Source organism: Festucalex cinctus, chromosome 2 (assembly GCF_051991245.1).
Source record: "Festucalex cinctus isolate MCC-2025b chromosome 2, RoL_Fcin_1.0, whole genome shotgun sequence".
Classification (NCBI taxonomy): Eukaryota; Metazoa; Chordata; class Actinopteri; order Syngnathiformes; family Syngnathidae; genus Festucalex; species Festucalex cinctus.
In genome coordinates this window covers 13,630,001-13,644,061 of record NC_135412.1, presented here as the reverse complement: position 1 = coordinate 13,644,061, position 14,061 = coordinate 13,630,001, and the positions used below count along the sequence as shown (strand labels likewise).

General features: G+C 38.9%; 1 protein-coding gene across 4 annotated transcripts in view; it reads left to right on the top strand.

The window, feature by feature from the left end:
• The window catches only part of znf385a (zinc finger protein 385A), an 80,420-nt gene that overhangs the window by 52,965 nt on the left and 13,394 nt on the right, over positions 1-14,061 (top strand). For all 4 annotated transcript variants that reach the window (XM_077512987.1, XM_077512989.1, XM_077512990.1 and 1 more), the window contains one exon: positions 8,985-9,159. In XM_077512987.1, the coding sequence (XP_077369113.1) occupies positions 8,985-9,159 (175 nt within the window). The remainder of the gene's footprint in view (positions 1-8,984; positions 9,160-14,061) is intronic.

Sequence of the window (14,061 nt, the reverse complement as noted above, 5' to 3'; positions counted from 1 at the left end):
TTGCATGTCAACAAAGTGGCCGTCATAAACAACTACGATGCCATAATTCGAACATTACTCATGACCTATAACCATGTGAATATAAATTGAAATGATACTGAGACTAAGAGTGAAACTGACCTTAATAACTGTAATAGTGAACAGCTCCACTTACTTTAGCTAAAACAGCATTAACTTGCCGAGCATTAGCCTCAAGGCTAAATAGTGGTTAGCATGGTGGGAGTCAGCTGTAATTCGACTAATCAAAGAATCCTATATTTCTGACATGTAAATACTTTTAATGTAACACCACATCAAGAATCAAACAATTACCAAAAGTAAGTTATATGTTTTGTTTGTATGTTTTGTAACTCAATGTTACTTTGAGATGTACTGTACCCTACATACACTATGAAGCATGCATTTTCAATATTGCTATTAGGGATAGACCGATTATCGGCCGGGCCGATTATCGGTGCCGATATTTGGCAGTTTGACAAATATCGGTATCGGCCTTTTGACCAATCTGAAAGCCAATAAAGCGGGTATTTTGAACACATTCTGACAATTTGTTCACCTTCTGCAAAAATCTTTTGAAACTTTTTATGAATCCTGATGAAAACCCCAAATTTGCTACGTTTGCGTTCATTTTTTTGCACAGTGAAATACAGGAACTTTTCATTTATGGATCTATTTCAATTTCCACTTTATAAATAAGGATGCTGACACTGGGAATTCCCTACATGTTTTATTTTTAAGAATAAAAAAAAAGTAAAAAAAAAAAAAAAAAAAAAAAAAAAAGAAATGTTGAAACTCCCTGCAATTTTTTTTAAATATAATTTTTAAACAAAGCTGCCAATATCGTTTAAAATTGAAAAGAAAAAGTACTTTTTAATTTTTACACTAATATTTTCTCTTCTACAGCAAATAAATATCGGCTTGAAATATCGGTTATCGTTCTCCTTGACTACTAATAATCGGTATCAGTATCGGCCTTGAAAAAGCCATATCGGTCTATCACTAATTGCTATGTGTTAAAATTTACCTTTAAGGAAGTGTTTATAACAAACATGGATGTATGGACCGGCTCTCTGGCTGCAGTGAGATCAGCTCTGCTGATTTGTGAAAGCCACAAGCTATCTTTTCCTTGAAAAATAATTAATCTTCTCATCCCGCTTCAAAACTGGTGCAGATAAAGGGTAAAATGAGACTGTTTTTTTCCCTCCCACCTGCACTCACTATTTTTATGTCTGCAATTAAATGTATCTATTCAAACACTCAATTAGCACAGGAACAAAACAACTGGAATGTTATCTTTTGTGAGTAGCTATTTGGTTTAAAGTATGTCTTTCTTTGGAAAGAGTATTTGCCATAAATGATTTATATATCTTGTGATAGCAGCTTGACTCAAATGGTAGAGGAATTGTCTCTCAACTATAAAGTTGCGAATAGAATCCCTGTAAGATCGAATTGTGTTTACTAATGAACGCCCATTGACCATTGATGAATTCTTATAACCCTGCGATTGATGTCAAGTAGTGTCGTTTTCAGCACAAATCACACCAGCAAGTCACTCAACATGCTGTATGACCACCTTGTGCATAGTTTGCACATCATTTTTATTCTTGCGAGGCTACTTGGCAGATAAAAGATGCACACACAAGAAAGACACACGCGCATCGAGGCAGGCAGGCTCAGGCCTGCAACCAGGGGAACTGCAGCGGCTTTCCGTTGTCACCGTCATGAGAAGTCGCTGCAGAATGTCAGCAATGTCAAAGTTGTGGTAGATTGTCGTCTGCACGTCCAACTGAGATCACCATTTTTGTTCACATTTTCCATGACTGTCCAAAATGAAACAGGTTTAATGTTTTTTTTTATTGTTTTTTTTTTTAGCTATCATAGATTCTTTTGTACAGAATCATAAAGGCAACACACAGGAATGTAGGATGTAATGTTATGATACTGGCCATGTTTACAAAGGGTCAGATTTTGTCCCATGTTGTTTTCATTATATCCCTTTCGGGGACAGTGGTCCAGCTATTCAAAAGCTGCTTTCTCTTATATGAATGACCTATTTATTTATTTTTAAATCCTTATTTAGGTTATCATAATTTGTTGAAATGACTACAAACAATTTTCACCTTTGATTTTGTTCTCTCACCCTCAGCACCTTTCTCTTACAGTGCATTTTTCACTCTCTCTCTCTCTGTCTCTGTCCATTATTCAGTGCATTGAAATGCTTAAAAATTATCTGCCATTACTAAGGCACATTTGTCAAAGACATGACAGCCCCGGTGCATGTTGGGAAGTATCCATTGGGTTTATAAGCATCTGTTTTGTAGGTGCATGGGGTGCTGCATTTGTGACATCACAGGCTCGTTCACCAATGTCACAAGTACTGCAGCAGAATTAGTCTGATAAGGATCCAATTATTTGCTTCCTTTCTCCTTCACGGCCACCTCCCTCTGCCGATGGCTTCGTCACTTTCAATTGTACTTGGTTATTGTCCTAGTCGGTCCATTTTTTTTTTTTTTAAATCAGCAGCTGCAGCCTCGCTGTCACATCATAGTTTCTCCTTTGATTCCTCTGCATAGTAAATGCATAATGTGGCTGCTGTGCTCCGGCTTTTTTCCTTATTTGAGATTATTGTCCCATTTAAATCAATCTTATTCTCAGGGTACATTCATACGACAGCAAAGCAAAAAAAAAAAAAAAAGATTATATTTCTATGCGTACATACAGACAATGCTGCTACACTGAACTGTGAAAAACCTGTGGTGGATAACAGGCAGTTCTTTGGACTGTTTCGAACAGTGGTGAACACTGTGCCTACTGTCCCATAAAATTACATATATGCAGTACATGACTCGAAGCATTGTTCTGTAAGAACAGGTGCAAATGTGATGGGACACAGAGAGTTTTCTGGACTTTTTCTAAGTCCCTCTCGCTAACGTTGTTAGCATTCTCCAATGGAAATTACAAACACACCAAACATAAGTAAGTCTGACACCATTCTTGACATTTTGCTTCATTTTAAAGTGACTAGTAAATCTAAAATCAATTTTACTAGATGTTGGTCAAATTTGACATCAACCTCAGTGGACACAAACTTCGTAGCATCTGTCAAATAATTACATCTTTTGGTTCATTTAGTAAAAGTCATTAAATTTCAGTGTAAAGTAATGACATTTAAGGTTATTATTATTATTATTATTATTATTATTATTATTATTATTGCCGTTAAATGTCAAAAGATGTTCATTTTAAGTCAATTCAGTTCTGATGGTGTCAGTCTGGGTTGGGTTTTGGTTAGTTTTTTATTTTACTTTTGTCACGGTTCAGGTTTAGTTTGGGTTTCATCTTTATCCTCATGTTTCTTTAAGTTTCAGCCATGATCTGTGTTTTGTTTTGTTTTGTTGTCCTGGTGTGCCTCCCTAGTCTTGTCAAGCATTGTCATGTCCACCTGTGTTTGCCTACCCTTCCTCATGTGTCAACCAATCAGCATCCTCTGCCACTTGTTTCTTGCCCAGCTGTGTCTCATTGTGTCAATTAGTGTGTGTGTATTTATTTTCTTGTCTACCCACTGTCCACGTTGATTCATTGTGTTTTCCTCCCATCATGCTGCCTGTTTTTGTCTAGGCGTTCCCCCATGTTTTGCATTGCGGTTTTTGTTGGATAAATTTTTTTGTTAGCCAGATCCTTGTTTTTGTTTAATTACTGTATTTTCCGCACTATAAGGCGCATCACATTATAAGGTGCACCTTCAATAAATGACATATTTTAAAACTTTTTCCATATATAAGGCGCTACAGTAGAGGCTGGGGTTACGTTATGCATCTATTAGATGGTGCTGCGCTAAAGGGAATGTCAACAAAACAGTCAGATAGGTCAGTCAAACTTTATTAACAGATTACAAACCAGCTTTCTGACAACTCCATTCACTCCCAAAATGAATAAACAGCTGTTTTATTATTTTCTCTGAGGTAAAGTATTAGTATTAGCTAGTGATCTAAGATGGCGGGATCTTCTGCGCATGCGCGTCACCGATCGTGCAGGGTCACCGATAGCGTCTTGACAGCGAGACCTGTTGCGGCTCAATATTGATCCATATATAAGGCGCACCTGATTATAAGGTGCATGGTCAGCTTTTGAAAAAATTTAAGGCTTTTAGGTGCCCCTTATAGTGTGGAAAATACGGTAAATCTTGTTTTGATTGCACCTCTGCCTCCATGCCCTGTTTCCCTGCACCGGGGTCCTCTACCCTCCATCCTGTAACAGATGGTGGGAGTAAATGTAGTCCTCAGTAGAATTAAAAATTACACATTCTAATACGCCTTTATCTTCAACCGTATGCCAAAAATGAGCCCACACGCGTTTTTATATGGAAATTATAACACTATGTATAAAGTTAAGGAATACCTTAAACACAACTGTTTTCTGTTAAAAATGGTCTAAATTACTCTGAAGACGCAATCAGTGTGTCACTCTTCTTTTTTGGTGGGTCCCAGTATAGATGCCTTTTATTTTGGGCAAGCAGGACCTCCCACTGACACTCAGCTGCCTGGCAGTTAATCCTGTTGGCTGAGCAGGAGAGCTTAAGAAAGCCTTGATGGCCGCCTCGCCATGCACCGCCAAATAACTATATCTGCTCTTATAACCAACTTTATCCGAGAGGTCATGTCTCTGACTTTCCACACCTCCGTCCACACACGGCTCTCGCTCACTTGATCGGTTAGTTTGCCCATTTTAAGACTACTTTAACAGGTAGGGTAGGCAGAGCTTCACCTGCGTCAATTTGGTCTGAGCTTTATAACGACCCACCCTTTGAATCCAACATTATCTATGATTTCATCATCAAATTTTCTGAATTTGCATCTTTCCTGTTCAAATACATGAGCAAGAGGCGAAGAGAGGGAGTGCGCAACCTCACCTCAGGTTACGCAATACCTCGGTAACTGGCGTGGCAATTTTCCTGTCTCTCTTCACCTTTCCAAACCAATTTGTCCAGACATCTCTCACATGCGCTCCATTGTCAGGCATGTGTATTTGTATGAATTTGTTTGTCATGTATTTAGGCCTGCTGCTGATCACACAAAACCACAGACGAATAAAAGGCTGACAGTACTCTGCCACAATGAAAGAGCGGACAGACAGACATCACCCTCATTCTACTACAGATGCAGAGACCCTGCAAAGAGATATACACTAGACACCATGGTTCCTATGTTTACCACTCCTTGATTACACTCATATTGCGGCAGTCGTGACCACCCTATTAATCTGTACAAGTCGGTGTGACAGCGATGTGGTTTCTAAAAAAAAATAGTACTAATGTCAACATTTGCGTGACTGTCAAGACTAGCATTTCCATTATCAACATATCAGAGAAGCATGGAGAGGAAATGGGGAAAAAAAACATTAGAATGAATGGTGATACTGCAGTTAGCTTTTGGAGCAGTAACATGATGTAATCTGTGACTAAAGTGTGACATTTATACATATTTACACATAATTACATGTTTATGTAGGCTATGTATGACAATAATCGCTCATACCGATGTGGCAGTTAATGCTTTAAGCCTTAGAAAATTACTGTCCGCCTCGTCGTGAATTGCCAATTTTAAGTTTTAATGTTCTCAATTTATCCATGTGATGGAATCTCAGTATGTGGAAAATCAAAACGACCTCTGACATGGGCCCAAAATGGTGGCCTTCAATGCCATAGTATGTCCTTGATATGCCACCTGAGAAAAAAAATATGTGGTCTGATGTCTGCACGGAAAAAAAAACAAGCTGTCAAATGAAACATTCTACAGATGTGGCGACTTTCACTATCCCCACAGAAGGAATAATCAGCTTCCACCTATTCTTGAGTATAAACAAAGTTAGTTAGAAAATAACCCTCATAAATCATCACAGTTCATTTGAATGTGACTGATTGCACTGCAGCAAAATAAGCTCCCGTTAGATAAACCGAACACACCTGGCTACTGTCGTTGTTTGGAGCAAGCAATTTCCCATGATTGCATCTGATATTTCTCCCAAACTAAAGTTACACGGGCTAAACATTTTTAAACAAAACTATTAAAACCACCTGCGAAAGTTTATTTCACGCAATCGATTACTGACTGACGATTTGTGCAACCTCAAGCAGGACAATGATTCAGTCAGCATCGTTGTTCGGCTTTAAAAACACCTTGACGTATGAGCCGGCCAACTGGTGACACGTCTTGTGTCATTGGGACCTAGCCAGCTGTGAAATCAGCTGCAGTATGCTCGCTCCAAAAGAAACATTAAACATGGAACAAAATATGTAACCTCAAATAATTCTCAAAACTGGCCTATTGAAATGTTTTTTTGTTTTTTTTGTGCAAACCACTGAGCAGTTTGAATAAGTAAGAAATGGTGATTGCTAATATGTTCTCTCTGAACTGCTGGAAATGCAACACTTTTATGTCCAAATATTACGTGTGTGAAAAGAATGTTGATATCATTTGTTTACCAGTTTTTAATGCCAGACTGTCACGACACTCTTGTTTGGCTCATAAATTTGAAAATCTGACTCCACATAATGTGAGTGGCTTACTTACAGAGTGGTTACAGAGGACCCGCGAGTGATACAGAAGAAAAACATGATCTTCTAAGTCAGTCCAGCCACTGCCTTGACGTTGCAGTGCCAGATTATGCGTGTCATACAGCAAACAAACACGAGCGGGCACGCCCACCCATCACCGCCTTTATCAAGCTGGTCTATCTGTCCCCTCAGCCTGTGGTCAATGGCCTAAGTGTCAGATAAATTGTCCAAGCCTGTCAGCACTCGAGGCAGCTGTCAGCAGCCCGTCAAGACCCCAGGAGGGTCTCTGACTGAGACAGCAACTTAAAAAAATAATAATCATCTTCATGAATTGTCTCAATACAATTTTACTACCCCACTTTGCACATCTGCTCACACGAGCGCTACTCTAAAATGTTGTGTTTTTAATTGTTGGGAACTTGGGACACTTAAACCTTTATGATGGGGATAATAAAGTCAAAGATAAAATGAACAGGTGGTAGACAGAGATGTGAAAATGTCCTACATCCACTTACTTATTTCATATTTTGTAGCAACAGCTCAATATAGCAACCTTGCGTCTCATCCGCCATGTTGTGCCGGCCTCGCATACCTCTCCGCAGATACCCAAACAAAGACTCCCCAGACGCCTCCTGATGAATGGTTCACCTTGCTTGTTTACTCTCTGTGCAAACACATTAGCTCGTGGCGAATGTTTCAAACAGAGATTAGTTCCTGCAATAAATCTCAGAAACATTATCTCTTTTAATACAGGAAGATTATATTTTTTCTTGAAAACCTCCCGATTCCTAGATTATACGTTGATCATTCAGTGTGAGTTTTTTTTTTTTTTTTTAAGGTGCTTTTCACTCGACAACCAAGTATGCAGGGTTGTGATCCCCCCATGATATGTGGTGTCTTTGTCTCTTTGGGAACCATAAAAGCCGGCAACCCATTGATTAAATGCTGTATAATAACAGGCAGTGTTTAGGAAAGGGGCTGCGAGAAGTTTATGGACCTACCAAGTAGAACAAGCATCTCAGTGACCCGCAGTACTGACATTATCAGTCCGGTAATAATAAAAGCTGGAGCCAGTGTCAGAAAGTTTAGACTTGCAGACGATGTATCTGAGAACTTTGCAGTGATGTTTCACAAGTGTGTGTGTGTGTTCAGCGACAATGACATTTACTTTTAATTGGAAAACTCTGCAAGAGAAATTACAAATAAGTGATGAGTGAAGAACAAAGGAGGACAAAATGGTCTCAAGTGTCTCTATCTTTGCAGGTTTTGGTCCCATCCATCTCATGTGTCTCTGTAAACCAGCCTGTCGTCTGTGGCACAGTCTCACGATAGAATAACATGCATGTGGCTGCAAACTTACTGGTTAATACGTGTTCCGATTTATCTGTATTTTTGTTTCAGGCCATTAACATAATTATTTTGCTGTTCACTGTAAAAACACGTTTTTCACTTTCTTTCACTCAAAAATTCTAAGTAAATTTTACAAGGAGAGTTTTGAGTACATTTGACCAGTTTATTATTTAAAAAATAAATAAAAAATAAAATAAAATAAAATAAAATAAAACAAAAGCTCCTCAAGGACTCAAGGGTTGAGGGATAAACCTCACATCCTTCAGGTTGGGGGACAACCACTCTACCACCTGAGCCATGCCACTCCTGCTGTGTATTTGTATATTGATGGTGACAGGGGGAATCCTTGTAACTCCAAGAGACCCGTTTTTGGTCTCATTTTTGACACATCAGCAATGCAGTATCGTGGCAAACAGCAAGAGTGGCATGGCTCAGGTGGTAGAGTGGCTGAAGGTTATGAGTTTGTTCCTCAATGCTTGAGTATTATTATTATTATTATTATTATTATTATTATTTATTTATTTATTTATTTATTTATTTTTTAATGAACTGGTGAAATGTACTAAAAGAATTCTGAGTGGGGAAAAAAATACTAGTTTTTTTTTTTTTTTTTTTACAGTGTACGGATCAAAAATGTTCCACAGGGGAGTTCGTTCGTCAACACTTAAGTTTATTTATTTATTTATTTATTTATTTATTTATTTATTTTAATAAACTGGTAAAATGTACTTAGAATTTCCAAGTGGGGAAATACTTGTTTTTTAATTTTCTTATAGTAAATATTACTTTTTGTATTTTTGTATTGTATTTTTGTAAATATTTTGTATATTAAGTTAACTTGGGCATACAGTCATATATAACAATGTGTACCATGGTGCAATATTAAAAATGTTTACTGTACAATATGCCTTTCTATTGTTGATATTTTTATTTTTTTTTGGTCTGGTGTATTGTGTTAGCTCTGTTGCCACATTAATGTAGTGTCTGAGATGAAAACACTGCAATCTTTCTTTCTTTCTTTCTTTCTTTCTTTCTTGTGATTTGGGTTCACCTTCCACGTTTGTTTTGTGTTGCTATCCAGAACCAAGCCGAAGCCCACTACAAAGGAAACCGCCATGCCAGGAGAGTCAAAGGCATCGAGACATCGAAGAGTCGCTGTCAAGATGGCGACAAGCCTCAGACTGTGACCCCCACCACCTCTCCGTCTCCTCCAGGAGCCCCGGGCGCCGCCTCTGATAGCGAGACCAGCAAACAAGGTGACAGAGCAGAAAATGCTTCACACAATCGCAGGCAGAAATGGCACTGGTGCTTATCTTTGCTTGGAAAATGAAATGTAAAATAGTCAAGAATATCAAATACAAAGTCAGTGTTGCTGAGGCAAACTGCTGACGACTCTGTGGTGACTGTATCAATGCCGATTTATAGGTTGGTAGCTTGCAACTAACAATTTCAACAAATTATCATGCAAATCTATAAGGTACAGCAATGAGGGGCGTCACATCAATAATTGGGTGTTTTGCAGAAATGCTTTCACTATGTTGCGCTTGCGTACCAGTTAAAGGGAACGAAAGGAGCCGCTTGAGGTTTAATTGATCATGATTGACCACTCACAGCCCTCCCTGTTGCAGATCCGATGAGAATATCGTGTCTAACCCATAAGTGTATTACTGTCAGAGTGAAGAAAACTGGTTGAATTCCAGCGTCTTTACTCTGTGATAAACATTTCCAGCTGTAAATGATCACAACACTCGTGCCAGTCAGATTACATTAAACCAGAAGTGCTGTTTTACTTGCTCATTGTCTACAATAGCAAAAATCTGAGAAGGCCTTTCCTTGCTTTCGGTTGTCGTCTGGCCACCATTTGTAACCGGGTGTTCAAAGAGGACAAATCACACGTGTGCCAGAAATAATATCTTGTTTTAATTAAGTCTAACCACAGTTATGTTCTCCATCTGTTAAATGTAAACACGTTTTGAACATGAGCAGCAGGGCATTCCCTTGGCATCTCCTCAAGGAGTGGAGTGCATGCTTGTTTTTGTGCAAATAGTTTATGTTTTGTGACTTGTGAGCAGTGGTGGGCGGAATGCGCTATTACACCAGCACATTTACAGTAACTATCTTTTTTTTATGTTGTAATGTAATGATGTAAGGCATTACTAATAACATTTCAGTAAAATTGTCTGCTCCTCTTTATTTAATGCCAGATTTCGACATCATTGTCTGGAGCGTACTAAATTGAAAGCTCATACTTGTTGAACCTCAGATTTTTATAATATAACTGTACAACCTACAACTTTCAAATAGCGGCAATGAAATTGAAAGTAACTTGCCTGACAATTCAAATGGCGCCATTGAACAAACATTAGTAATAGTTGGACAGGCATAAGAGTCATGATCCAAGCTTCTCCCGTTCAGTTGTGTTCGTTTTCTCGGAATCGCTTCATCCATCAGCTCCGCTCAGCTCATCTTTGTATTTCTAGCTTTAACCTCGAGGCTGTGTGCCTCCTGTCTGTTCCTTTCTGCATGCCGCATTTTCCATTCCCTCAGTGTCACCGCTTGTCCTTGGATCATGCACCAGGCCACAGAGCTGCCATGTTTTGGTGACATTTACAAAGGTTCCTGCATGTGGCTTATTGTTTACCAGACATTTCCACCTTAGTGAGTGGAAGCTGCGCAGCAAACTTGAGGGTCGGATCAAGGCTGTAATAGATAAATGCCAAAACGTCGTTATATTTTATACACAAAGACATGAACTTTTCACCCTCTTTGACTCTTTTTTTTGACCCACAAAAATATTTTTACAAGTGAAGATTGTTGTGTTACCAAACCCAGAATAGCAAGAGGTCCGTTTGGTTTGCTCTCCATCCCTCAGAGGGATTGGAAATCGCCATCAAAGAGCATTCCAACATGGTGAGCCAAAAAAAACCTGCTATTATTGGCATCACAAAGTAGAAACATGTGAAAGAATCTACTTCTTGTGACCCTAAACCTTGTGTCTTCCTGTTTGGCCTCTTTGATGCATGTGAATGTATCTGTGTGTGGTTTCACTTCGGTTCATCCCACTGGGCCAAGAACAACGATTTAACTGTGTTTTGTGTAAAATGCGAGGAAGAGAGCTACGGTTTTTGATATGTGTGTAACAATTTCCGTGAAGAGTTTGTGGATTGGTGCTAAGCAAGAACCCATGCAACTTACCTTTACGTTCAAGTTATTGAATAATGGGGGAGGGCCAACTCATGATGGACTCCAAAGAGCAGAAAGTGTAGATAGTTGTGTAAAATAAGGTGTGTATAGTCACAATGCTATTTGGCTTTCTCGCCAGTCTGTCTTTATGAATAGGTTCAATGCTCGGTGCGTACCAGCAGATAATGGACCAAGTTAAATAAAACACTTTCAATAAAAGCAGTATAAAACACTTGAAGTTTTGTTTACAACATTAAAAGTAAGTACTTTCTTTGAAAAGTTCACTGTCGGTGTTAAGAGTTGGAACCTGCAGTACAGCAGTGGAATTGAGAAGGTTTACTCTGGAAAAAACAGGCACCTGGAATAACAAAAATATTCAATAATTAATGTTGTATCAACATATCACAATTCAAAGTATCATAGAAACACAAGCAAACAAAAGCACTACAGTAAGCCTGACATGACAAATGAAGCAACAGTGAACTGCGGTAAGGATGACTAAGGATGCACGATATTTATCGACCCGATAAAATATCTGCTGATTTGGGAAAAGATGACGTCATTTTTGATCGCCCCGATAACGTAAGCGTGCTGTTTATGTCGACTCGTGTTTTTAATGACAGGGTGTTGCAAACTGGCTGTTAGAAGGTCAATAAAACTTAATTCTGTTAACTGCCTCATTCTCATTGGAGCGTTTGCTGCTGATTGCTGATACTGTCGCTCACTAAGATGTGGTCAGAGAAAAAATATACACTGGAGGTCCTAGTGTACAGATCTCATACTTTTAAGTCATATCAACTAATGTATTCAATGTGTACCATATATATCTAGCAGTGAGTACTGACACTTCTAAGGGAGAAAAAGGAGATTTATGGAGTCATTTTTCCATGCTGTTGATCTATCCAAGTGGGCCTTCTGGAGAAGAGACGCTTTGCGTTGAGGGATTTGGTGTGGTGGGCTGAGGGTTTGACTCTGTGGTGGATGAAGAAGCAGCTGTTAACTTGACGGAACTCAACTTCATCTTTTTCTTCCCGCTACTCTCTGATGCACCCACTCTCATGTTGGACCTTGTTATTGTTGCAACCTTTGGTCCACTCATCCTTACGGGTACACGCACACCCAAGGTCAATTAAAGAAGATGACTTTAATGTGAGCACTCGGGTTGCATGCCAATGGCCTACACAGTGTTAAGTTACACAGTGTTGATAGGGTTTTTCATTCTAGTGGTTGTTGGGATAAAATCATGACAGGACAGACACATTTGTCTTGTACATGGAATGTGTTACAAAATCAACAAGAGATTAAACATGTGTATGATCATGATGTTGAAAAGGCCCATGCTTGCAAGATACAGATACAGTATACCAAGGTAGAGGGATCGGCCTGCATTTTGAATGAGGATCAGCTCTCTCAGGATGGGATTGAGTTTCAGAGCTCATCCATCATAAACAATTAAGTGATCTTTTATAGCCCTGCTGCTAGCGAGCTTAACCAGCTACAGTAACAAGGTGATCCTGTTTATACAGACAGTGGGAGTGTAATGTTAAAAGTTTGTCAGACAAGTAGTCACAATAACTATGGGGGAAGCGGCTTTGTGAAATGCCAATTGCAGAAGCCTCTCTTATGGTGCAACATACAATATGAGACTAAGTTTGTATGGTAATAACTGAAAACGTGAAAAGACTGAGGACTATATATAGTACCCAATATAGCGTTAAAAATGTTTTTCACTATTTCAGTTTTCCTGCTTTAGTGGCTGTGGCTAAAACAGAGCCACAAGATGCACTTTAGAGTTTGGCATTGTAGTCCCCACTCTACCATTGTATAAGAATTTCATTCACATTAGTGGTTATTTGACGCGATTACAATTTAGGCTACTTAGTTGTAAGTGTACTTGGGCCATTTCAACCAAAATAGCTACAGCTGGCTAGCTATAGCTATGATTACATTCCAAAAATGCTTTTTCCATGGATGTCACAATTTACATGACATCTTAAAGTTCTACTTTAAATTCCCAATTTGTGTTTTGTGTTATATAGGCTTCCACAATATGTTCTTATGTATGCTAAAGAATTCCAAGTATACCGTAGTATAACTACTAGCAAGAAGTATGTGCTCAAATGTCTGTCATGTAGTATGAGACACATGCTGAAAGACGTGCGCTATTGTGTTTAATAAGTGCTAACTTTTGCTAAAGCGTCTCTCTGTTATGTGGACCCACACACTGACACAACACCACGGAAGAGCCCGTCATCCACCTGCTAGCCTCGTGTCACCCTAGGTAGCTCGCAAGCTAGCTGGTGGCTAGCATCTCTTGTTGTGTCGTAGAAAGCAATTTTCACAACTTAAACACAGGGATGTGTAGGTATAAAAAATAATGTGTGGCATTTAATTGACAATTTGAGGAATGGCTTGATTTTTCACAAATTTCAAGCCTCGTTTTATATTTTTGTAGTTTGTTTTTATCATATGGCAGGGTTAACATCAGTCCAGTATGATTGATATAGGCTAATGAAGTACAACACTTGCTTATTTTTTCCTCCCTTTACATTTGAATTGTTTACTACAATAGAGTTGGACTTTCCGTGTTCCATAAAGTTTATGTGTTGGCGGTTGCAGCTGACCACAACATAATTGGATAATCCCAATGTTTTGGCATTTCCAAAAATCTATGACAGATAATGTTACAGTTGAGTCATCTGGCTCAATTTGTAACTCTCATCAAACAACCAACATTCCTTTGGTTCAACCAAAAAGGCTGTCTGAAATATCCCACGATTTTACCAACAAACCAACAGCATATGATACATAACTTTAATTTCCTGACATGGATTAAGTATGCAGACACAGCAGAGTACTATAAAGCATCTGGACTGAGTTAGCTGGCTTTGTTGACCTCCACACCCACCCCCCCTTAGTGAATGTTTCTGCTGTTTGGAGTTGAGGCAGACTATCAGGAAGGAAGGTCACTTGTC